Source organism: Physella acuta, unplaced genomic scaffold, assembly GCF_028476545.2.
Source record: "Physella acuta isolate Inbredline_101_S28 unplaced genomic scaffold, ASM2847654v3 ptg001720l, whole genome shotgun sequence".
NCBI classification, from domain to species: Eukaryota; Metazoa; Mollusca; class Gastropoda; family Physidae; genus Physella; species Physella acuta.
Window position 1 is genome coordinate 52,973 of NW_026733232.1, and position 27,089 is coordinate 80,061.

General features: G+C 34.4%; 1 protein-coding gene across 2 annotated transcripts; it reads right to left on the reverse strand.

Annotated features, from left to right (window-relative positions):
* Positions 1–1,125: 1,125 nt before the first annotated feature.
* LOC131930118 (uncharacterized) lies at positions 1,126–20,180 on the reverse strand. 2 transcript variants are annotated; one of them, XM_059286493.1, is made up of 11 exons: positions 20,049–20,180; positions 11,702–11,804; positions 10,839–11,120; positions 10,359–10,397; positions 9,737–9,790; positions 6,758–6,817; positions 6,572–6,604; positions 4,723–4,824; positions 3,986–4,456; positions 3,165–3,216; positions 1,126–1,738 (listed from the first exon to the last, which is right to left on the reverse strand). In XM_059286493.1, the coding sequence occupies exons 2-11, from the start codon at positions 11,766–11,768 to the stop codon at positions 1,684–1,686; spliced, it is 1,215 nt and encodes a 404-aa protein (XP_059142476.1). In that variant the 5' UTR covers positions 11,769–11,804; positions 20,049–20,180; the 3' UTR covers positions 1,126–1,683. The 2 variants fall into 2 exon arrangements, with proteins under 2 accessions (XP_059142476.1, XP_059142477.1); XM_059286494.1 differs by having other exon boundaries at positions 1,126–1,743.
* Between the last annotated feature and the right edge of the window lie 6,909 nt (positions 20,181–27,089).

A 27,089-nucleotide genomic window follows, 5' to 3' on the forward strand; every position in this document is an offset into this window, starting at 1 on the left:
TATTCAAAAGTTTCGAAATTTGCATATTATTTATCATATATTTTTTCTATGAAAGCTATCACAATTCCATCGTGACAAAAATTTGTATTTTTGCATTAAGAACAATTACTGAAAATATTGTGGGCATAGTGTAATTGATAAAAAAAAGTAGTAGGCGTTTTAGTATTAAAAAACCTGCGAACTGAGAAAACCGTCTAAAAGTAACGAAAAGTAGGTCGCGAAAATAGCATATCTGTGTAAACTGCAAAGCCGATTGTAAGCTTTGTGTGTTTCCGAGATGATGGAAATTAAGATTATCAAATAAATGAGGAATCTAGATTTCCAATGATGCCAAATACAATTTTATGACGGATATTAAACGGATATACCCATCTATTTTAATAAGAATTTTCAATGGTAAAAATCGCCCATTGTTTATTTTTATAAGATTGGGAAAATTGATTATTTTTAATTAATAGGCTCATTAAAATGGTATTTTAAAAACATACAATTTTCATTTCTCATTAAAGCTATAATTTTCTTAATACAATAAACCGGGAGTGATCTCCCCTAAACTTTCTCGAATATTCTTATACAAAATAGCAGGGATGGGAACTCGGGCTATAGACATGATTTTTAATCCATTTTAAATACTTAAAGTTTTAAAAATAGAATAAAATCTCGTAGACAAAAAAATTGCACACCAAGTGAACGCCAAATAAAAAAGTGCATAATAGCGCGCAATATTATAAATACTTAAAAAATTTACATTAGTTTTTTGAGAAATCGGAAGTAGCGTAAATTAGTACTTCCGGTCAACAGAAATTACTCAAAATTCAACAGATGGTAGAGAATTAGATCTTTTACTTACATGTGAAATTTCATTTATCTATCTTAAATAGCACTCAAGTTATAGGTTTTTGAAAAATTCAAAGTAGAAAAAGTACCACTTCCGGTTATCGGAAATCGCTCAAAAGTTTATACGGATCTACGATTTTGATAAAATACTTATATATGAAATTTCATTAACCTAGCTGTAACGGTACTCAAGTTATCGTGTTTACACTCATACACAAACACAGACAAACACAGAAACACAGACATACGGACAGAATTGCAAAGCCCAGTTTTTCAGACTGGATTACGCATAATACCTCTTAATTTTGATAAATCTGAATTGATAATTTTTGCCCGATTAAAATAAGTCCTCTTTACTTCGGATGTGATGCAGGACTGAGGTGTAATACGGTGAAAATTGTTAAAATTATTATTTCAAGTGATTTTTGTGCACGATTACAATACTTTCTCTATACTTCGTATATACGAGAAAGTAAAAAAATGAACAAGGTATCCGAAATGGCAAAAAAAACCCATCATGACGAAAAACCAGAAATTTTGTGATTTTTTTTACGGAGCATATCCACTTAATAAAAAGATGAAGAATTAAATCAACTATTATATATTTTCAATTAATCCTAGTTAAAAATATAACATGAGAGCTACACAAAATTAATAAACTGGTGTCCGATATCATAATAGAAAACAACATAAAGCAAGTTTCCAAACATGTTTTCTTTCAACCAGAAAAAAATTAAATAAGATAAATTTATTCTAATGAAAACTAACAATTAAAAACAAATGTTGTAACACATTTTAATAAGCACTATTCGGTGCTTGTCTGATACATTTCCACAAGTTATGAAACTATCGTTTTAACACTCGCCTCGATACATAGATCATTTGGTCTTGTGTCTTTTGTCTGTTCTGTGGGGAATTTGTAGAATATAAAAATATAACTGAACAATAAAATGAATAAATCAATTAAAAATGTATAAAAGATGAATAACTACATGAATGGGCGAAAGAGTAATCAAATGAGCATATGAAAAAAAGAACAAATAGACGTATGAATGAGCAAATTAATCATTTAATTAATTTATCAATTAGGTAAGAAATAATTTAGTCATTTAAACATTAAAATATGGGTTAGCGATCATTCTATATATTTGTGTCAGATGGGTTTGGTCCAATATATATGTATATATATATATATATATATATATATATATATATATATATATATATATATATATATATATATATATATATATATGTGTGTGTGTGTGTATGTAAGGCCTATATATATATATATATATATATATATATGTATATATATATATATATATATATATATATATATATATATATATATATATATATATATATATATATATATATATATATGTATATATATATATATATATATATATATATATATATATATATATATATATATATATATATATATATATATATATATATATATGTATGTAGCTTGGCGCTCTCATGGGACCCCTATTATATTACAGCACGGCGCCGCGAACGGCCCCTGGCTCGTTTCAATCATCAAATGTCGTGTACCACTTTATCGATATTGTTGGGTGCTGTTTAAAAAGCACGTAAGCGCCATAGTGTTTACAGGATATCCCCGGGCGCCAAATAGCACCGGTGGACGCGCCTGATTCAATTTAGTGAACGAATATTGTAGCCCATCGTATCCATAGTTTATCGCTTGCGTTTGTTTTTGTATTTCCATTCACGGGGGCAGTGGAGTTTGGAGTTTTCAATTTAGTTTGCTGTTCAAAACTAATGAGTCTCATCTTGATGGGGCCCTAACTCGGGATTGTTTGGTTTAGCATAATTAATAGATTGAGTAAGACAATGATATTAAATGACACATTCTTCTTAAAATAAACATTACAGATAGAAATAAATAGATAAAAAACTGTCAAATGACTTGTAGTCATTTTTTTTCCAAATCTAAACATAAAACGGTGTATAATCTCTTGCGTGTGAGCGCGTGTATTAGTGTTTGTGTGTGTGTGTGTGGGGGGCGGTGATGTAGGTGGGTGTGGGGGTATGCCTGAGGGTGTCTAGTAGTTTTACGAATCTCGATTCCGATGCATATTAAATGTGTGGATTCGGCTAAAGTTAACCAAACTGATGAAATATTGTTGGCAGTTCTATTATGTAGTTAGTGTATGCTTTCATTTATTTTGGCATATTTGTTAAAGCGCAACAAGTGATGTTTAAAAAAAAAGAAAGAGTTTACAATTTTTCGTATGCCTCCATTAAAAGTGTAAATTATGTAAGAATAATAATTTTTAAAAAAATAATCTACTTACCGTTGAAGTGCGTTTGGGTGTACATCCACATCTTTCGGACTAATCTTTATTTCTGAGAACATACAGTAGATATTTATTTACTTACTTATATATATATATATATATATATATATATATATATATATATATATATATATATATATATATATATATATATATAAACAAATTGAAAGAAAAGAAAACTGCACACAAAGACAAAGAATAACTTTACGCATTTATCCTTGTGAACGTTTTCTTTCAGCTTTTCCTTTTAAAACATCATTGGCTAATTTAATTACTTTCAATCACTCTTAATAGATTTTATTATTGCCTGAGTATGAGAGTCAGAAGAGAGAGAATTTTTTAGTTGCATCCTTTTTTTTTGCATTAAACTTGCGTGGTGTCACGTGGACAATCTTTTCCACAACTGTTCATTTTCTAGAGAATCTGACTCTTGTAGCTCTTTAAAAAAATCTACATATAGCAACTTCACTTGGAGATCATTTGCAGCTGTTCATAACACTAAATACGGTATATACAATTCTGAAGTTTCCCAAAACGAAATTAAGTATAGTTATTTTGCTAATTCAACCGATAAATATATAAAATACAGTTTTAATCATTAGAAAAAGGTCTTATTCACGCTTGTTTAAAAAAAGGCCTACAGGGATTTCAAAAACAAGATTAATAATTAAAATTCGCTTTGAAAACTATGTAGGCCTAATTAACACCAACAATGAATAGGCAACATGACTAACTCATTATTTTATATTAAAATTATATTAAAGCTATTAAAATAGATTTGTATTTAAATTGAATATGCTTTTTAAAATAAAAATTACCATCATTTTTTATGTCTAGTAAGGGTTGAGGATTATCATTCTCGGTCGTCACTTCCGCTTTCAGATCTAAGTTCTTAATATAGTTTTCTTCTTTTACAACTTGTGAAGAAGACTCATTTACTGCAGTTTTCAATTCCTCTTTAAAGGATAACAGTACTTTGCTTACTAAACTATTGTCGTCGTTTAGGTTAAATTCGTTGGTTAGCTTTGTATTTAGGTCATCAGAAATCAACTTTTTTGTTTTGCTTAATGAACTATTGTCATCTTCCAGGTTGAATTCATTGGTTAGCTTTGTGTTTAAGTCATTAGACAGCAACGTTTTAGTTCTGCTTAATTTACTATTGTGGTCTTCCAAGTTCAATTCGTTAGTTAGGTTTGTTTGTAGCTCATCAAGTAAGGTCTGTTTAGTTTTGCTTAATGAACTATTAATGTCGTCCAGGTCGAACGCGCTAGTCATCAGGTTTTTAGTTTCTGTAAACAAATAATTTATAATAATTATTTATACTGACCTACACAGTATATGAGAAAATTTTTTAACAAACTTACTTGGCGAATTGTGTTACTGTTCCCTATCTATTTTAACTGCTATAAACTGTAATACGTGTTTTAACAAATATATCTTATAGAAAAAATACATCTCATTTACAGCCGCAATACATAGAGACTAGAAAATCATCTGAATATAAAGTTGTGTAAATGCGGTTGAGAAATGAAAACCCTTCAAAGAATAACCCTACCGCTTAAATCTGTTTGGTACTTCTTTTTCCTCCGGGTCGACCTCCTAAATAGATAGATACTGGCACTGATTGCTATAATTGCAAGTAGCAATGAGAGGCTGGCTGTATCGAGAAAACAAAACAAAAATTCTTTGTTTTTATTACAAGCTTTTATTTAACTCACTTCCTCTGTCGACAGTCTGTCGTCAGTCTGTCTTGACGGAAACGCAGGAGTGAAAATTCGGACAGTTCTACTTGACCGATACGATTCACAGTTGGCACGTGGGTCAAGACATGAAGACAATGCAATTTGAAACTAAATTTGACTTAATTGGATGCCTAATTAATTTTTTATGAATTAATTAAAATTTGGACCGAATTAGTAGGCATGTCTAGCCAACCACACCACACGCGTCATCACCTTCAAAAGCTGCGCCATCACGTAATGGCTGCGTTCAAAAACCATTGCGCGCCTACTGAAGGTGATGTTCAGTAGGCGCGCAATGGTTTTTAGTCATGTAACACTATTGTAAATAAAACATGTAAAGTACTGAAAAAAAATTCATAAAAAACGTTTTAATAACAAGCTTTTATGTAATGATGCACTAAAAAGTAGAAAATAAATTATAGACTACTATTTAAATAACTATAAAGAAAAGCGTGGGTCACTTTAGTATCTATTGGATACCTTACTAATATTTGAGAAGAGACCCACGCTTTTCTTTATAGTTATTTAAATAGTAGTCTATAATTTATTTTCTACTTTTTAGTGCATCATTACATAAAAGCTTGTTATTAAAACGTTTTTTATGAATTTTTAAATTAATATAATGCAATGCAATTCAATGCAGTGCAATGCAGTACAGTGCAATGCAATGCAATGCAATGCAATGCGATGCAATGCGATGCAATGCAATGCAATGCAATGCAATGCAATGCAATGCAATGCAGTGCAATGCAACGCAACGCAACGCGATGCAATGCAATGCAATGCGATGCAATGCCATGTAATAATACGATACGATACGATACGATACGATACGATACGATACGATACGATACGATACGATACGATACGATACGATACGGTACGGTACGGTACGGTACGGTACGGTACAGTACAGTACAGTGCAGTGCAGTGCAGTGCAGTGCAGTGCAGTGCAGTACAGTGCAGTACAGTACAGTACAGTACAGTACAGTATAGTACAGTACAGTACAGTACAGTACAATAAAGTACAGTACAGTACAGTACAGTACAGTACAGTACAGTACAGTACAGTACAGTACAGTACAGTACAGTACAGTACAGTACAGTGCAGTGCAGTGCAGTGCAGTGCAGTGTAGTACAGTACACAACACAACACAACACAACACAACAGAACACAACACAACACAACACAACACAACACAACACAACACAACAGAACACAACACAACACAACACAACACAACACAACACAACACAATACAATACAATACAATACAATACATGCGCACGTAATGAACGTGATGACGCGTGTCTAATAGCGCGGAATAATTTATTGAGACAGCCTACTAATTTGAACACGATTTTAATTAATTCATAAAAAAAAATTAGGCAACAAATTACTTCAAATTCAATGTCAAGTTGCATTGTCTTCATGTCTTGACCTACGTGCCAACGTTGAAATTTCGCTCGGGTGTTTGATTCTAGACAGACAGACATACTGACGACAGAGACAATGAGTTAAATAAAAGCTTGGAAAATTATTTTTTTACTAATTCGTTAGACGATTCTAATTTAAAATGGAAAGATGTATTGTAAGTTTCTGAATATGCAGTTAAAATAATTTAATGCACTAATGTATAGAAACAGTAAAAAATTGAATACCAATTATTCCAAAAACAACGGATTTCGTGTAATCTGTAAAAAAAATCAAACGGTTAACAATATTTACTGAATAGAAAACAAATTTTAGTAATGGTTTTTCCATAGTCGATTTAAAAAAGAATTACTAAAGAAACTTTTATAAAGCGTGTATCTACATAAAAAGAATGTTAAAAGACAACAAAATACCGGATTCTTTAAGGATCTCTAATTTTTCCTCTAACTTATGAATCCAACGTTGATTTTCATCTGAAAAAAATAAATAAAAATAAACTAGAACAGACATGGTTAGTAATCTATTGTATTGATGGTTAATGTCACAACATTGACATTTTTTATTTGAATGAAATATTTTTAAGGCAGATGAAATTTTATAGTAGACTAGCGGTAGGTTCCCGTTAAACGTGAATTACAGGCGTATATATTGTAATGTTATACTTCTTTGAGAAAAATATTTTATAAAATTGCCATTGGTCAAAAAGCTATGTGCTTTAATACACATTGAACGATATTAGTTACAAAGCAAAGAAATAACTGAATAGCTAAAAATCCGACACATTAAAAATAACATAGTCTACCAATATCTATTAGAAAAACCAAATTATTTACATTATTAGTCAATACATCACCATATTAAATGCACACTGATTAAGCGACTTAAATGATTCCGTTAAAAAACCGGCTGTTCAACGGTATTCAGGTTATTATTTTTAATTTATACTAACTTTGGCCGAGAAAATTGTATACTTTTCATAGCGTACTTCTTGATACGTAGATCTAAATCAAATTTGAATGAAATAGTTCATTTCTTTATACCAGTGGTTCCCAACCTTTTTCGAGTGGCGACCCCCTTTTATAAAAAGTAAGTGACCCGCGACCCCCATAGAATTAAAAAGCCGAAATTAGTATGGAAATTAATAAGCACTATAATAAGATTTTCTAGTAGACTTTCAATATGAACTACTCTTGATAACTGTTTTAATAGCATGAGTAAAATTGCATACTATTCACTAAATTTTTATTATCTCACAATCAGAATCATCTACCAGACCGCAGAGTTTCACAAATTTACAATATTTCCAAGATTTATTTTCATTACTGATTTTGCAGCTTTGATAAAAATGCCCCGAGATTATCATGGAAAGTTATAATAATCGTTTATTTTCCCTGAAGCTTCAGGTTAAGCTTATCTTGCTGCTCGAACACATCTGCTAGGTATGATACTCTCTCCAACCACTCTATGTCGTTATAAGTATACCAAAAAGTCTTGTTTCCTTTGCACTTCCAAGAACAATTTGATTACAGATATTTCAATTCTAAAACACAATTCACAACATTTCGTTTGACAGCCAGCGTACTGTAGTGTAGAAGAGCAGAACCTCGTGATCTTTATTCATGTCTTTGCTTAGTTCTTTGAATGCTCCAGATTTTATATAATGTACGACTTATACTAGCAATGGACTCTTGATGTCGATTGGTTAGGGCAGTGGTTAGGGAGCAAAATCTTTTCTGTTTTCTGAAAGCCCGATTTTGACCTAAACATAGATGGCGCACCATCCGTATAAGCCCCACACAGCAGTTTTAACCCATTTTAATCATCCAGTTTCAAAAAACGTATTTATTTTCTACATGCTATCTTCACAAAAGAGCAACTCTTCTTTGCTATCATCCGCATGAATATAGACACAGACCAGCAACTGCGAACACAAACTCACGTCAGTTGATTTATCAACTTGAAAAGCAAACAATGGTGAAAGCTTAATTTAAATAAAAACGTGTTATTTAACATTTACGTGCATGCAGCGTTTGATGAGATTTTCTCCTATTGTTTTTTTTTAATTGGCATTTTCTATCGCGACTTCATTTGATGCTTGCACTAATGCTGGTGAAAACTTCCTGTTCGATCAAGTCTCTGGTGTTTGCAACTAGCTTCTTACCGACGAAAGAACTCCATATATTTTTTGGTGTGTTCCGAATGACTCGTCTCAAATGACGTTTTAGTTTTGAAGATTTCATCGATTCGTGACTGAGAACAACTTTGTACAGTGCGCTTTGTTTCTTCTCTATTACATTTCCAATGATGTTAATGAAGCCGAATTTAAAAAATTCTTCTAAATATTTATGTTTTGTTTCAAATTACTAAGGTTTAGTATACCAGTTGGCGACCCCCCAGAAAGACCTTCGCGTACCCCAGGTTGGGAACCCGTGCTTTATACTCTCTAAAACTGGAAGATGACGCCATTAGTTTCGTGTTCTTTCCTAGTTTAAACATGTGTCATGTGACGTCATTGTTTATTTCGTTCCTGTCACGGCAATAAACACTTTTTCCGGCTGCATAGAAATGTGTTTCTATATTCGAATATGCCATTATTTTTATTTTCCTGCTTTAAATAAAATTTAGTTTATACATTTATAACATCCACTATATTCTTTTCAACTAAAGTCCGTATATTTAAGTACTCAATATATCGCTGAACATACTGATCACATCGCCTGAAAAATGTTGCTGACAACAATTTATGAATTGGATAAATCATCGCCAACTGTTGTGTCCACAGCGTGGAAGCTAAATTCCTGGCTGTGGACAAAACGATACATCACAGGTGGTTCCACATCTCTGTCGCATTTGGGAGTTGCAGAAAAGGGTTGACGTAATCTAAATAGGTGCGTCACACGTCTGTCACAATAGGCATTGTCGGCAGGATAGAAACGAGAAATAGCCTACACTACAAGGAATAATCATCTACACAGTAATTTTTAAAGCTCTGAATATCAAATCTGTGAAAATTTTGATTTCGCCTTGTAAAATAATCCTTTTGTCAAATTGTGATGACATTGTCTGTTGTCTACAGTAAAACAACTAAATAAGGTAGTCCAACATATATAAATGATATAATCAATAGATACTACCATTATAAAATTGGAAAGTTAGATTTATGTTAATTGAAACAAAATACTGCTTACAAAGTTGCCCTATTATTTGGCAAAGATTGTGCTCTTTTTGGTTCATAGGACATTTTTATGAGTAATCTATTTAATGTATTTACAACAATGTATTTGTTCTCAGACAAATTAGTTAATAAAAACATATTTGTGGATAAAGTGTTATAGATTAAATTACTTCGGCTAAAAGACGGGTAAAAGAGTATTCGGTAAATCAAATCCTACCTATTCTATTGAGACCTTGATCCTCCAAATGCTTGTGTATAGAGATGTTGTGATCTGCAACATTAGAAGACAGCTATCAAGAGTCTAATGCTAGAAACGTTAACTGCAAATTGCAGTAAGTAGAAATTTAAAATATCTAGTTTAAGTATATTCAAAATCAAAGTCACATTTAGAAGTACTAAGTACGAAAATACTATTCTTTTTAAAGTAAGGCATGCATACATTGTGTTCGACATTTTTTTTTCCTTTATTGCCTTTTTGTTTGATATTTTTTCCAGATGTAAACCTACACTCTATATAAACCCATTCATTTACTTATGGTTTACATATTTCTTTATTTTCGGCTTCAAGTTAATAAAGATATATTTAATCTTTTCCAAGACACTTCGGGCAGATGAAGTACAATTCATCTGTTTCGATGACCTCGAGGTATAAGGTGATAGTTTAATCAGCACTATGCCCAGCCTACTTAGTTTTCCTAACGTCAGGTACCCATTACAGCTGGATGGACTCAGGTATGACCTAAAGACTCGAACCGTGGATCCGAACTCGATGCCTCAGGCTATTAGTCTACGACCCTACCACGCCCCACTTCCTCCCCCTCTCCATCACACATACTTACCAGCTATTAATTCTTCCACAGTTTTCTTTGGAGCTTCACCTATATAAAAAAAAGAAAATTACAATTTATTGTTTATTTTTTCTAGCATTATTTCATTAGCTATAAAGGGACAATAGGCAGGCTAATGTAAATACAGAATAACTGATTTTTTCTTATTTGTCGGTAACATATAGGCTTACTACTTTGAAATGTGGTGACTCAAAGAATTTTGACTCAAGTCAAAAAGTCAAAATAAACGTAAATTAAAATAATATTAAACAAGACTTTCTCTATACTTCGTATATACGAGAAAGTAAAAAGGAAGGAAGGAATAAGTTAAAGTTTCCTATAAAAGTAAGTGTATCATGTGTAGGTTTAGGGATATCAATTACCCTTATAATATTTGGTAACTTTCAAATAGTAATATGAAAAAGTCGCCGTTTAAAATGAAAAAGAACACTGTTACTATTTAATTAAAATGATGATGAAAGCTAATCTTACCGGTGTAGTTGATTATTTCAGTCATATTAAACACGGTAGTGCAAGCACCAACACAAGTGTTACCACGCATCCTACTATTTGTTCTTTTCATCTGTTGCTCGTCATAACAAAATTTGAGTCTGTCTTTTCTCTCTGAGATATTCACAGGAAAACATTCCTCACAGGTTCCGCTCTTATCAGAGCAAAACTGATCTGCTCTACAGCATATCCCGTAGGCTGGACAAGGGAAAGGTTTTTCTGTATTGCATTGGTCTTGCACTGGGTTGGCGCGGACTAGTGCAACTGGGAGCACGAAAAGTTTTAAAAAATTTAAACAATTAAAAAAAGTACTGTAACAATATATGTATACATTTAAGTACATTTTATTATATAAAACTAACATATCCTCTCCGAGTTTTAGGTTTCAAATAGTGTCTGCGCATTATTAACTGCTTGTTAAAAGTAGCTTTAAAACTCTATAGATCGGCTTTGTTTAGATACATAAGGCTAAACGTTTAGTCTCATTTGTTTGTCGTCTAACAATATACGGAATCGAAACGCCTCATATAATATGTGACCATTTAAATGTTTTTAACTTTTTAAAAGAGAACATATAATAACAATGAAAATAATATTACAATAAAAATTGAAATAACTTAGCCAGAATGTCAAATGAAAATTTTAGACCCGAAAAATTAGGTCTATGCAATACATAATATAGTTACAAAAAGATAAAAAATTAATAATGTACATAAGTAGTCAAACTGTTCCAACAAAATAAGGCCAACTTAATTAAAAAGTTTTTTTTCTATCTTGTGTTGATAAAATGATTGTTATTTATTAATTAACACCTCATTACATAGAAAACAAAACAGAATAAATACCATTAATGAGGTACACGAATGTAATGAGACCTGCAATACAAGAAACTGACATGGATGGGGACTTCATCTTATTCACGTGAAGACTTTGATTGTAAAGACACAACTGTAACAATAGCAAGAACAAAATAACTTAATTATAATTAAACTAAACGTCATGTAGAAATCTATCTATCTATATACTACTAAAACTCAAGTTTGTTTACATGTTTGAATATTTTTTTTTTTTTGTTTTTTGTTTGTTTTTTTTTTTTGTTTGGCTGATTGACTATTGTGATATGTTCTACTCTATCTGGAGAGCTGTAAAATAGTATGTAGGTAGAGAATAATTTTTTAATGCAGACAGACTGTTAATCAAAAATTTATTTAAAGACGTTAATTAATTTATTGATTTATTCATACGTAGAATAACCCTATTTTTTAAAAAAGATTTTAAAGGCACTAGACTCAACGGAAACAGTGACGTCACATGATGTGTTTATTTTTTTACATCGATAATGGCTGCCTATCGAAGAAGATTGTGTTCCCATTCCAATGTTTAACGCGTTCTAAAGCTAATTTTCTGTCGGCTTTAACTTTAACAATACGTCCGTTTGCTGTATTTATTACGTTCCAATACTTATATCAATTTTAAACTGTCTTTTTTCATTTAGTTTTACAATAAATTTCTCTAGATCTAAAGATCAGCTGTTGAAGGAAAGTTATGAAACTAGCCTAGATCTAGATCTAGCCTAGATCTAGGTCACTAGACTCAATGTAAATTCTAGATCTAGACTTAATGTAAATTCTACATCTAGAATCTATTTCAGGCCTTAATTATTTTATATAAATCTTTCTTTGGCTAATTTAAGATAAAATTTAATTTGAAAGTTACTACTACTAGGCTTAGATCTAGATCTATGCGCGTAAATCAAGTTGCATAAGGAGACTCAAAGTATAGTATACAAATTCACATGTGACGTCACGAGTAAATAGCTAAGTTGGTAGTGTAGTCGGCTCTCATGCGGGTGGCACAGGTTCTAGACCAATATGTCAATGATATTTTTTTTTAAATTTTTTTTTTTTAGATGTGAATGATAAAGTTGCTTATCTGAACTTGGCAGGATACAGGGCAGGTGAAGTAGAGTTCATCTGTTTCTTTGTCCTAAGCATATGAAAGGATAGTGTGGTCAGAGACATGCTCGGCTGGAATCGTTTTTTAAACGATAAAAACATGTTGTCTGAGACTTGGCGGGACACTGGGCAGGTGAAGTAGAGTTGAGTAGGTCACATGTGACGTCAGTATATGAAGGGATAGTCCGAAATCGGTGTTTTCGGTGTTTTTAAAAGATAAAAAACATTTTTGAATGTGGGGTCTGTTTTTTGTGACGATAAGTGACACTGCAGTAGCGTAGCGAGGAGGGGGGGGGGGGGGGGGGGACGGTAGGGGAGGGGAGGCGGGGGGGGGGGGGGGAAGGGGAGGCGAGGCGGGACATATGTTGGGGCGCCAAAATGGTTTGGAAAAATAAATTGAAAGGTTGAGGGGGGTTCAAATCGAAAGTTTGAGTGGGGGGGGCGGGGGGTGCACATCAAAAGTTTGAGGGGGGGGGGGGGGGTTCAAATCGAAATCTTGCGGGGGGGGGGGGGGGGGGGGTTCAAATCGAAAACTTTGTCCCCGGGCGCCGGGAAGGGTCGCTCTGCCTCTGAGTGACAGACGTGATGTTTTTTAATAGATGACCCCCGAAACCCACAGTTATCCAACGGATGACGGGTATTCTAGTCTAATATATAAAGCTCAGTTCTGTAACGTGTGGCAAAAAGTTTGTCGTTGACAGTTCTATGGATTTAAGTGTTAGATTTTTTATCGTGCTCATAGTCTAAATTTACGAGTCAAAAAATTACCATTGAAAGTCTTTAAAAACAATTTTCATTCTATTTACCTAGAAGAATAATTTTCAATTATGAACACGACATAAAATTTTTAAAAAGTGTATCGACGTTTATAAAATTTCTAAAATTGTGTCGGAAATGTATTGACTGCACAGTTACTTCCCTTTAATAAAAAAAATCCTTAAGAAGAAAGAATTTACATTTTATTACTTTGTTTTTGGTGTTAAGAAAAAAATAATAATTACATAATTAGCGGGGATTGATTAAGTGCAATGTCGTTAGGTATTTTTAACACTGCCTTTTATTTATTCTATACACTGAACATACTGTTCAATATTTTTTTTTAAAATCAATAACATTTAATAAGCCAGGTCCTACAAATCCTATATGTTTATTTCTTTCCATTTACGGATAAGCTTGGAGTATTATCATTTTTGTTCACTAAATTGAAACAGGCGCGTCCGCCGGCGCCCTTGCACGGTTCGATTTGGCACCCTGGGCTATCATGTGAGCGCTATGCTGCATAGTTTTGTTTTTAACAGTGCGATAGACTATGGGTAAGAAAGGTTACTATAGTCTTTAAGTGAATCAAATCCGGGCGTCCTCCGGCACCCCGACAGGGTGCTATTTGGCGCCCCGGGCCTTCCGGTGTACGCTATGGTATATACGTTCGCGTGAGTTCAAAAGACTATGAATAAGTTATGTACTATAGTCGTTTACTAAGTTCAATCAGGCGGTGACGTCATGGTGCGTCCTCTGGCGCCCAGACATGGTGCTATTTGGGGTCCCGGGCCTCCCGTGTTCGGTTTCGCGCCTACGTTCATTAAAGTGAGTGCAAAAGACTGTGAATAAGTTGGGGTACTATAGTCGTTTATTAAGCTGAAACAGGCGATTCCGCCCCGGGCTAGACTCTGAGCACTGTGCGTTTATGTTCGCGTTAGTGTTTTCTTTGTGTTTAGGTTGGGTTTGCGTTAGTGGTTGCGTTTTGATTTGGTTCGTTTTTGTTCTTTCTTTTTTCGTTTTCGTTTGTGTTTTATTTTCTTTGCGTTTGTGTTTGTATTAGTGTTCGTGGTTGGTTTTGCGTTTGTATTTGGTTTGTTTTCGTTGCTTTTTCGTTTGTTTTTTTCTTTGTGTTCGTATTGGTGTTTGTGGTTGTGGTTGGGTTAGTTGTTAGGTTTTTGTTTTCGTTTGTATTTGTAATTGTGTTAGTGTTATGTTTGCGTTTTGTTGTTTTGGTTTTGGTTTGCGATGCCGGGTTTATGATGATTACTAAACACACAGGTAATGGTCTTTAACAGAAAGGTTTTTCACAGAAGCCAGAGCAGGGCCTGGCCGGTACGGCTAGTCTAATATATAAAGCTCAGTTCTGTAACGTGTGGCAAAAAAGTTTGTCGTTGACAGTTCTACGGATTTAAGTGTTAGATTTTTTATCGTGCTCATAGTCTAAATTTACGAGTCAAAAAATTACCATTGAAAGTCTTTAAAAACAATTTTCATTCTATTTACTTAGAAAAATAATTTTCAATTATGAACACAACATAAAATTTTTAAAAAGTGTATCGACGTTTATAAAATTTCTAAAATTGTGTCGGAAATGTATTGACTGCACAGTTACTTCCCTTTAATAAAAAAAAATTCTTAAGAAGAAAGAATTTACATTTTATTACTTTGTTTTTGGTGTTAAGAAAAAAATAATAATTACATAATTAGCGGGGATTGATTAAGTGCAATGTCGTTAGGTATTTTTAACACTGCCTTTTATTTATTCTATACACTGAACATACTGTTCAATATTTTTTTTTTTAAATCAATAACATTTAATAAGCCAGGTCCTACAAATCATATACGTTTATTTCTTTCCATTTACGGATAAGCTTGGAGTATTATCATTTTTGTTCACTAAATTGAAACAGGCGCGTCCGCCGGCGCCCCTGCACGGTTTGATTTGGCACCCTGGGCTATCATGTGAGCGCTATGCTGCATAATTTTGTTTTAAACAGTGCGATAGACTATGGATAAGAAAGGTTACTATAGTCTTTAAGTGAATCAAATCCGGGCGTCCTCCGGCACCCCGACAGGGTGCTATTTGGCGCCCCGGGCCTTCCGGTGTACGCTATGGTATCTACGTTCGCGTGAGTTCAAAAGACTATAAATAAGTTATGCACTATAGGCGTTTACTAAGTTCAATCAGGCGGTGACGTCATGGTGCGTCCTCTGGCGCCCAGACAGGGTGCTTTTTGGGGTCCCGGGCCTCCCGTGTTCGGTTTCGCGCCTACGTTCATTAAAGTGAGTGCAAAAGACTATGAATAAGTTGGGGTACTATAGTCGTTTATTAAGTTGAAGTAGGCGATTCAGCCCCGTGAGCACTTTGCGTTTATATTCGCGTTAGTGTTTTCTTTGTGTTTAGGTTGGGTTTGCGTTAGTGGTTGCGTTTTGATTTGGTTCGTTTTTGTTCTTTCTTTTTTCGTTTTCGTTTGTGTTTTATTTTCATTGGGTTTGTGTTTGTATTTGTGTTTGAGGTTGGTTTTGCGTTTGGATTTGGTTTGTTTTCGTTTGTTTTTTCTTTTGTGTTTTTTTTCTTTGGGTTTGTGGTTGGTTTTGCGTTTGTAATTGGTTTGTTTTCGTTTGCTTTTTCGTTTGTTTTTTTCTTTGGGTTTGTGTTTGTGGTTGGTTTTGTGTTTGGATTTGGTTTGTTTTCGTTTGCTTTTTTCTTTGTGTTCGTATTGGTGTTTGTGGTTGTGGTTGGTTTGTTGTAAGTTTTTGTTTTCGTTTGTATTTGTAATTGTGTTAGCGTTATGTTTGCGTTTTGTTGTTTTGGTTTTGGTTGGTTGTGGTTTGGGTGGGCAATGCCGGGTTTATGATGATTACTAAACACACAGGTGATGGTCTTTAATAGAAGGGTTTTTCATAGAAGCCAGAGCAGGGCCTGGCCGGGACGGCTAGTAATATATAAAGCTCAGCTCTGTATGTAATACGTTTGTCGTTGGTCTTGCATAAATTTAAGTGTTAAAAAATTATCGTGCGCATTTGTCTAAATTTATGAGTTAAAAAATTAATATTGAAAGTTTTGGGAAATAGTTTTCATTTTTCAAATTATAGTAATAATTTTCGGCATGGTCAGTAAACGCAAGTTTTAAAAAAATATCATCTTTTACAAAAATTCTAATTTTGTCTTTATTTATTCCTATAGCATTTACTTCCCTTTGATAAATTAGGAAAACACAAATTACTTCCCTTTTTAATACCATCGCATTCTTGGAAAATAATTTACTTTTTATTACTTTGTTTAGGTGGTGGGAAAAAAATTATTACATAATTAGCGGGGATTGATCAAGTGCAAATGTTGTAGGTATTTTACGGATAAGCTTGGATAAATTAAAATTGTTCATTAAACTGAAACAGGCGCGTTCGTTTAAGTGAGTGCAAAAGACTATGAATAAGTTGGGGTACTATAGTCGTTCATCAAGCTAAAACAGGTGATTCCGACCCGGGCGTTTATGTTCGCGTTAGTGTTTTCTTTGTGTTTAGGTGGGTTTGCGTTAGTGGTTGCGTTTTGATTTGGTTCGTTTTTTGTTCTTTCTTTTTTCGTTTTTGTTTGTGTTTTTTTGTTTGGGTTTGTATTTGTGTTTTTGGTTGGTTTTGCGTTTGGATTTGGTTTGTTTTCGTTTGCTTTTTTGTTGTTTTTTTTGTTGGTATTGGTGTTTGTGGTTGGGTTTGTTGTTAGGTTTATGTTTTCGTTTCCTTTTTTGTTCGTTCTTTCTTTGTGTTTGTATTGGTGTTTGTGGTTGTGGTTGGGTTTGTTGTTATGTTTTTGTTTTCTTTTGTATTTGTAATTGTGTTAGCGTTATGTTTGCGTTTTGTTGTTTTGGTTTTGGTTGGTTGTGGTTTGGGTGGGCGATGCCGGGTTTATGATGATTACTAAACACACAGGTAATGGTCTTTAACAAAATGGTTTTTCACAGAAGCCAGAGCAGGGCCTGGTCGGGACGGCTAGTATATATATATATATATATATATATATATATATATATATATATATATATATATATATATATATAAATATATATATATATACATATACATATACATCTATAATATAAGCGGGTTGTGTCTGTCCGTCATCGCTATAGATTTTGGGACTATAAAAGTAAACAACGCACCATGCTGTGCTTTTCAGTGTACCGCAGTGTCTTATTATAAGTAATAGAGTTTGTTTATATAACGGCATAGAGCTATTTTATAATTTCCACAGTTTGTACAATGTTGGATAACGTAAAGAGAATATTAAATACACGGACATTGCTAAAACATATTAAAAGGATCAATGTCAAATATTGTTTTCGTTAATATTCCCAGAAAAAGTGGATACATTTTAATAACATAATAACAGTAGGGTAGAAAATCTAATTAAACTGCTTAGTAATTTTGCCAATGGAGGTAATTCAAAGATAAATTGAACTCACGCTAAAAATGTGAATGCAAAATCTGCAAGACGGAATAATTGTTGGAATAATATAATTAGCAAAATGTGAATGCAAATTATGCTGACGTGTAAGAGTACATTATTGTTGGAATATTATTATTAGCATTGATTGATAAAAGGCTATCTTTTATTTATTTTATTCACTGAATGTACTGTTTACTAATTATAATTTTTAATCAACTATTCTCCATTATTAAATTAAGTCATCACGTTCATTAGGTGCGCAATGGTTTTAGTCATGAAACTTTATTGTAAATTTTAAAAAGTACTGAAAAAAATGCATGAATTTATAAAGTGCAATATGGTCGGTAAAACACGGATATTCTAAATACTGCTTTTAATTTATTTTATACACTGAACGTATTGTTTACTAATTATTATTCCATCTTTCGGTTTGCGGACAAGCTAGGGGTTTTATAGCAGAGGCGTAGCAAGGGGAAGGGGAAAATGTCTGCGGGCGCTGACCTTAGGGGGCGCCAAAATGGGTTGGAAAAACAAATTGAAAATTTGCGGGGGAGGGGTGGAAATCGAAAGTTTGGGGGAGGGGGGTGGGGGGTGCAAAGCTAAAGTTTAAGGGGGTGGGTGGAAATTGAAAATTTGAGGGGAAGGGGTGCAAATCAAAAGTTTGAGGGGGGGGGGGGGTGCAATCGAAAGTTTGTCTCCGGGCGCCGGGAGGAGTCGCTACGCCAAATTTACTGTGTCAGACGCGTCCGCCGGCGCTCGGAAAGGGCGTGATTTGGCGCTACGGGCTAGACTATGAGCAATATGCCTTTATGATTGCATTTAAGATGTGTTTGTGTTGGTATGAGTGTTGTGTTTGTTTTTTCGTTGTTTTTTTTTTGCGTTCGTTTGTGTTGTGTTGTGTTTAGTTTTGTTCTGTTCCCAAGTTGGTACATTTAAAAAAGATTTACCGTGGCGGAGCACGGGATGCAGCTAGTATATATATATATATATATATATATATATATATATATATATATATATATATATATATATATATATATATATATATATATATATATATATATATATAAATTTTTAAAAATTTTTTTTTATATACGGTAAAAAAATAAAAGTTGATGAAATTACTCAAGAGAAGGATTCTAGGAAACATACAATTAACATTTCTTATGGGCGGCGCCCTAGAGTGTGTGATCTTTTAACTACACAGTTTTGCGCCTAGAGTTTCAGAGCACTTGGTATCTGTTAATTGGCCGTCCTGCATAGCGGTTAGGGGGTACTACTATAGTCGACGGCAGACTTTTTTCTCCGGAGGGGGGGGGGGGGCGGTCAACATTATCCGGGAAAGGGGGGGGGCGACACTAGTAAAAGTATATTTTTACTATATAAATTCCATCTCGTTTGGGGGAGGGGCGGTAGATCACACCTGAAGAGATGCCTAGAAGAAACTCTGGTCAACGGTAAAACTGCAAAAAGCAGATTTAATGGAATGAATAATACCTAATACAAGTCCAATTCACATATATATTACAGTTTATTTATTCACAGTTATCAACTCCTACTCCTAACTCACTCTACTGTCCTACACACTAACTCTACAGTCTCAAAAACCAAGCCAACTATCTCCTAACACAATCCTAACACACGGATGTCCGCTACACGCTCCAATAAACACTGCTAACGCCGCCTCCTGGCTATTATTCTACCTGTCGCCTACTTTTGACCTATATTTGAATCTTCATAGCATTGCGTCACACACACACATATACACATACACATACATATACACATACACAACATATATATATATATATATATATATATATATATATATATATATATATATATATATATATATATACTATTATATATATATATATATATATATATATATATATATATATATATATATATATATATATATATATCTCCCAAAACTACACCTTAAATATCAGTACCTGCTTTGTCTTCCGCATTGAATAACATAATAAAACGTTACTTATGTAATACATCACATTATTATAAAATGACACTTACCTACCGTTATAACGGTTAAACCCTTAAATCAAGTATATTGATTCGATAGCTTGGAGTCTTTATCGCTGAATTGATAATAACGTTTTTAAACGTTCATCCTTTTGGTTACTTTACACAAAAGCAACATGGCGACGGTCTGGCAAGTATACACAGAAATACAGGTAGCCACATAAAATTCCCGATATTGTTTTTATAGCATTCCTAATATATAAAATTCCATGTACGCACTTCTCTCTCTCTCTCTCTCTGTCAGCAAATTTTTAAGGCAATGTGATCAGTATGTTCAGCGATATATGGAGAACTTAAAGATACAGACTTTTGTTGAAAATATTACGGTGGATGTTTTAAATGTATAAAATAAATGTTATTTAAAGAAAGAACATAAAAATAAATGTGCATATTCGAATGTGGAATCACATTTCTAAATAAAGTGTTTATTGGCGTGACAAGATAGCAATAAACAATTACGTCATATGCTACATGTTTGAACTACGGAAATAACACAAAACTAATGACGTCATCTTCTAATTTGAAAATATAAAGAAATGACATATTTCATTCAAATTTGATTTAGATCTACTTATCCAGACGTACGCTATGAAATGTATACAATTTTCTCGGCCTAAACTAATAAAATTTACTTTATCTAGATCTAGATCAGGGGTCTCCAAACTACGGCCCGCGGGCCGGATGCGGCCCGCGAGGTCCTCTCATCCGGCCCGCGGAGATTTTTTTGTCCACGGAAAAAAACGTTGATAGGTGATGGCTGAGGAACTTTGCCCAGAAAAATCAAAGACATGCCCGGAAGAAACTGGCCCCCTAACTGAAATTTGATAGTCAATGCGGCCCTCGGACTAAAAAGTTTGGAGACCCCTGATCTAGATCTACGGAAAAATAGACTTAAGCCAGCAGTAGATTCTAGCTCTATGTTTATCTCAATCTAGAATCTATGCCAATAATGAGTCGGTTTGACTCAAATCCCTCGACGAGTGCTAAAAAATGACCACTAGTGAAATTCTCCTTATTTTAGCTATATAACAAACAACAATTTTTTGCCGAACGACCCTGATTCGTTCTGGGTTGGTTTCTGATAAACAACAACGCTTCGTGACTTCGTTGGCTACTTTTATTCCGTCTCAAATACATTCAAGCGTAGCCCTCGTCTTAATCGCTAGCAACTAACCCGCTGACTGACCCCCTACCATCGTTCACTCGCGCTTTTATACCCGCATTCGACCTTGGGATTACAATACATAAACATGCAAGGGTAACTACACAGTAGGGTGAACTCCACTCAGACACGCACTCTCCCCTAGTTCTAGACTATTCTAACCTATTCTAATCTGACCTACAACTCACCCGTAACAGACCACTTTGATATTTCATGAGGTCCTAGAAGAACGCTTATAGGTGTCAGAAAAAACTCGCCATAGCCGTGAAAAATCTGGAAAGTTGTATGAACTGAATCTTCGTATTTTACGTGTATTTGTAGCTTCAACAAAAATTTTAGGGTACTAACCTTTTGTACACCTGTCTAATGTTTTGCATGTTTTTAATCATTTTAATGTTTGAAAAAACTGTTGGATCAGACTCAAAGACCACGACGAGGGCTAAAAAATGACCGCGAGTGAAATTATCCTTATGTAACACTGCCTCAATAGGGATATTACCCACTGAGGTGTAGTGTTTAAAAGGGCTGATCCTGAGAGATAACACACAACGAAACGATGCTTCGGTTGTTAGGTACTGGCTTTATTGCAACTCCATATATGGCTAGTTCATGAATGTCCACGCCATACGTGGTTATGTAACCCTAAAATAAATGTAAACAACAACAGATTACTTCTCTAAAGATCAGTGGCGTAGCCAGGATCGTCTCAAGGGGGGGGGGGGGGGGGGGTTTACAATTTTTACCCGGGGACAAACTTTCGATTTCCCCCCCCCCCCCCCCCATCAGACTTTTGATTTGCATCCCCCCATTCAAACTTTCGATTTGCACCCCCCCCTCAAACTTTCGATTTACACCCCCCACTCAAATTTTCGATTTGCACACCCCCTCCCCCTCAAACTTTCGATTTGCACCCCCCTCATACTTTATATATACTTGGGGGGGGGGGGTATGACAACTACCCAGAGTCTCCGAGGTCTCATGACATGGGAACATGGGTTAAAGCGCTCAAGGAAGAGCAATAAAAAATACATCAACAGTACGGTCCCCTAGGGGCCGCAACCAAATAAATTATAACGTCTCCCCACCTAACATGCAACCATGGTATGTGTTACAATTATATGAGCAACATATCGAAAAGAAACGACCGCAACCCCTCTCTTAATACTTCGTAAGGTGGTAGAAAAACACCTAGGGATGTTAGAAAAAATTTGCAATATCCGGGAAAAACCTACAAAGTGGTCAACTGTCCAGTCGTATTTTCCTATATAACATTTGTAGTTTATGGTGAAAACAGGGTAATTTCAACACAAATTTTAGGGTACTTATCGTCTGTACATCTGTCTAATTTTTTTGCAAAAATAAAATAAAATTTGCACTTGAAGTTATAGCTATTTAGCGCTAATTTCAATGGTTAAACTGTTTGTTAAAAGGCACCTAAAAGGGTTTTACTCAGGAAGCGGTGTTTTATTTTAAAATAATCCAAATTAGGATCTAGGTTATTAAAAACTGAAACGAAAAAACAGATTTGTGTATCATATGCCGTAGCATCATCTTAGTTGCAATTCATGTTTGTAATATTTAAAGTAACAAATCAGTATTTAAAAATTAAAAGGATAATCCAAAAGAAAGTCTCTCAAATCACAATGGATGATCCAAGCTAACAATCGATTTTTAATCGATATTTAGATAATCTAAGTATATGTATCAAAATGCCACTATGTGGGTGCGCGCACAAAAACCTAAATTGCAGTTTAAAAAAAGTTTACGAATAAACAAATATTTCCTCAGCACTATTAGAGCTTTCTAGTGAAGCCTGCCCAGAACTCTACGATGTGTTTGCGATCCAAATCTATATAGAGAGAGCAAGTGAGCATAAATTTATAAACCGTTTATTTTTAGAAAGAATGTTATGTTAAGGTGTTCCCTTTGAATCCAGTTTGTGATATAAATGAAATAACTTGCATTCATGTGTAATTAAAACACTAAGATTTATAGTCTTATAGAGACTGAGCTTTACTTACAACAAAATGAGTTTCCTGTCTTATCGCTGTTTGATTAAGTACAGACGTTTATATTTTTCTAGCCGATTGATGAGGAAATACAACCACACATACATACCGCAAACTTGCACCAACGCACTCAGACACACTTGCAATCAAACACAAACACACATACTCAGCCAGTGAGTGATTAAAGGAGGGTGGGGGGGGATGGATAATAAAGCAGTAGCCTGGAGACCCCGATTATGTTTGGGTCCCACAATTTCTTTACAGACTATTATACATTAAATTTATAAAAAGTATTTTGTTTATAATAGTTAAATGGTCATGGCAAGGTAAAAGCAATTTTTAAAAAAAGTAACAAACAAAAATCACCTAAAAATCACAGAACAATTAAAAACAAACAAGTTTTAATTATTTTCTGCTTGAAGATGTTTTATGTAAAGCCTATGTGCCTAAAAGTATATATTTTAAATCCGACGTAGTAAGATCACTCATTAATCTAACTGTAACGGCCGTCCACTTACTCACTAATTAATCTAGCTGTAAAGGCCGCCCATTACCTCAATAATTAATCTAACTGTAACGGCCGTCCACTTACTGTTTAAAGCATCTGTAAAGGCCGTCCATTACCTAAATAATTAACCTAGCTGTAAAGGCCGTCCATTACCTCAATAATTAATCTAACTGTAACGGCCGTCCACTCACTCACTATTTAAAGTATCTGTAAAGGCCGTCCCTTACCTAAATAATTATCCTAGCTGTAAAGGCGTCCATTACCTCAATAATTAATCTAACTGTAACGGCCGTCCACTCACTCACTATTTAAAGTATCTGTAAAGGCCGTCCATTACCTAAATAATTAACCTAGCTGTAAAGGCGTCCATTACCTCAATAATTAATCTAACTGTAACGGCCGTCCACTTACTCACTATTTAAAGTATCTGTAAAGGCCGTCCATTACCTAAATAATTAATCTAACTGTAACGGCCGTCTACTTACTCACTATTTAAAGTATCTGTAACGGCCGTCCACTGCCTCCCAGTGTTTCCTGGCAAGGCATTCTCAATGTTGACTAACTTGAGAGAACTATAAATACCCGGTGCTAACTGTAAATTGGATCCCTGATTTCGGGAGCTAAAACGTCTTCAATCAATAGGCTTCGGCGATACTGCACACTGACGCGCTTGTGTGATAATCATTTTGAACAGTTACAAGCAGAGCAGAATATATCTATTTCGTTAGCAACCTGTCCACTCACAAATTTTACAAACGCATCTTTTGTGATGAGGTCAAAGTTATTGTACCTAAACCTTGATGAAACACAACTTACTTTACAACAGGTTTTGGGCTCAATTCAAGTGTTCGAAAACGTGCCGGACTTTTCGTTAGAGAAATTAAGGCCGGTACCAGTAGTAATGTGCTATTTGGAACATGTTTCGGAATCGCTTGTAGAAACAGAAATTAAAACCGTATATGTTGCTGGAAAAAGTGTTGATTTCAACTTAGAAACTGAATATGTACGTGTCCCTCCAACGTTAGAGACACTGATTACTGATGCCGACGTTACATTTCTTAACTTTAGTAAGTAAAGTTTCCCTTTCAAACCTGACGGTCTACGGGGCAAGTGAAGTAGAGTTTACTTGTTTCTGTGACCTCGGCTTATGAAGAGATAGTGTGGTCAGCACTATGCCCAGCCGCCTTTACTCTCCCTAACGTGAGTTAGGTACCCATCAGAGCTGGGTGGACTCAGGGACTTTCTACTGACTTGAACCTGGATTCGAACTCGAGACTTACGGGTTAGCAGTCCAGCTCTCTATCGCTATACCTCTCCGTCCCATATTTCTTAACTTTGTTTATAATTAAAAACTGCAGCTTAAAATGAGCTTTTCAATTATTTCAACCACTTTTGGCGCCCCCTATGGTCGGCGCACCGGGCGGCCGCCCCTCCCCTCCTCCTAGCTAAGCCTCTAAAAGGTATTATGTTACATTTGGTTGTTGCTAAGGTGTGATTGTTTGGTCCAGATGTACTTTTGTCATGACGCGGGATTTTAAACACTACACTATACGAAACAGTACGTCTGGCGAATTAACGAAGAGAGTTAACATAAAATTAACACTATGCGCAAATTAATTTCATTGGCTACCTGTTCTCCCTGGCTAGTAATAAATCTTTAAAAGGGCGGAGCTACAATCGTGTATAAATAGCTTCATTGTGAGCAGCACACATTATTCTACTTGTAGACGAGGTAAGTCAACGTTTTATTTCGATGCATTCATTAAAGTGATCTCCCCCAATTTTCTCGAATATACTTTTGTAACACTGCGAGGAATGGCAACTCGCGATATAGATATGATTTTGAATCAATTTTTAATAACGTAAACTTTTAAAAATAGTAAAGAATCTCTTAGAAAAAAGAATTGAGCACCAAGTGAACTGCAAATAATGTATATGATAGTGCAGAATATCAGTGCTTTATAAATTCATATGCGATTTCTTTTTTTTGAAAAATTGGAACTAGCGTAGAGTAATACTTCTAGTAAGCTGAAACAGAATCGAGTTACTTGATTTCAAAAACCAAAAGTAGAATAAGTTCCACATAAGATTTTAGGAAATCACTAAAATTTCATACAGAACCACACATGTAATAAACCACATGTACATGAAATTTCATCAACCTGGCTGTAACAGTACTCAAGTTATCGTGTTCACAGACACACATCCATACAAACACAGACACCCACACACCCACACTCAAACACACACGGACATTTATTAAAAATTGTTGCAAAACTATGTTTTTCCGACCGATTTAGGTGTCAAACGTCTTGATATGTGAAAACCTCAATTTTTAATTTCTTACACGATAAACAAACTTCCTCTTTACGTTGTATACAAGAAAGTAATTAGAGCAGTATATGTTCATACAATAAACCATCCATCTATCCATCCATCCATCCTTCAAACCGTCCATGCATCCTTTTATCCAATCCAATACATCCAACCTGCTAGCAGTGGCGTAGCTAGGATTTTTGGGCCCCTATGCAAAAAGTGTTGGTGGGCCCCTCAGAGGCGTAGCGACCTTTCACGGCGACCTGGGGCAAACTTTCGATTTGCACCCCCCCTCAGACTTTCGAAAAAGGGCCCCTATTTGCCTTGGGCCCCTATGACTTGCTTTACGTTAGATACGCCACTGCCTGCTAGTCTCCTCAATCTACACAATTTATTTATTTATGTATTTATATTCATCAAATTTATTTATTCTTTGAAAACAATCAAATTAATCCATCCAACAATTAAACCATTCAAGTTTCAAACAACTTGCAACGAATTTATGTAATCAGTAGATCTATGAACATATCAAAATATTCACAGAATTACAGCTCTGCGATATATCCAATATTTCTTTTTACCTTTCATATTATTTAAATGGAGAACTAAAAATCTATTGCTTGTTTTTATATTTACAGACAGAAAGAAACTACACAATGCAGAATTATTTCATTTTTTTCGTTTCCTTCAATTTCATTATTCACTCAGGTAATTTATATGTATCTGTTTACGTAACCGAATATGCGTATATATACATATATATATATATATGTAAGGGGCTGGGGAGTTATTTAATTATTATTTTATTACAAAAAGGTGAATGTCACTTTTTGTGTTCCTTTGAGAATTGTTGTGGTTTTTAGTTAAGTAGTCTGCTATTATGGCGCTGATATGATTTTTATTTTAAAATGATTGATAGCCTGGTTATTGTGTCTTGCTAATATTTTGATGTTATTATTTATGCAAACTTTGTTTTGGAGTGTGGCTCCACTTTGCTTTATATCCTGAATGTAAAATATTGTTGTATTAGGGACTAT

Bases quoted from the DNA above. Each gene is read 5' to 3' on its own strand.
- LOC131930118 (XM_059286493.1), bottom strand. From the start codon at position 11,768: ATGAAGTCCCCATCCATGTCAGTTTCTTGTATTGCAGGTCTCATTACA. The intron at 11,121-11,701 runs GTATTTATTCTG...TCGTGCTCCCAG, and splicing joins ATTCGTGTACCTCATTAATG to TTGCACTAGTCCGCGCCAAC. The intron at 1,739-3,164 runs GTAAGTAGATTA...CCCACAGAACAG, and splicing joins CACCCAAACGCACTTCAACG to ACAAAAGACACAAGACCAAA.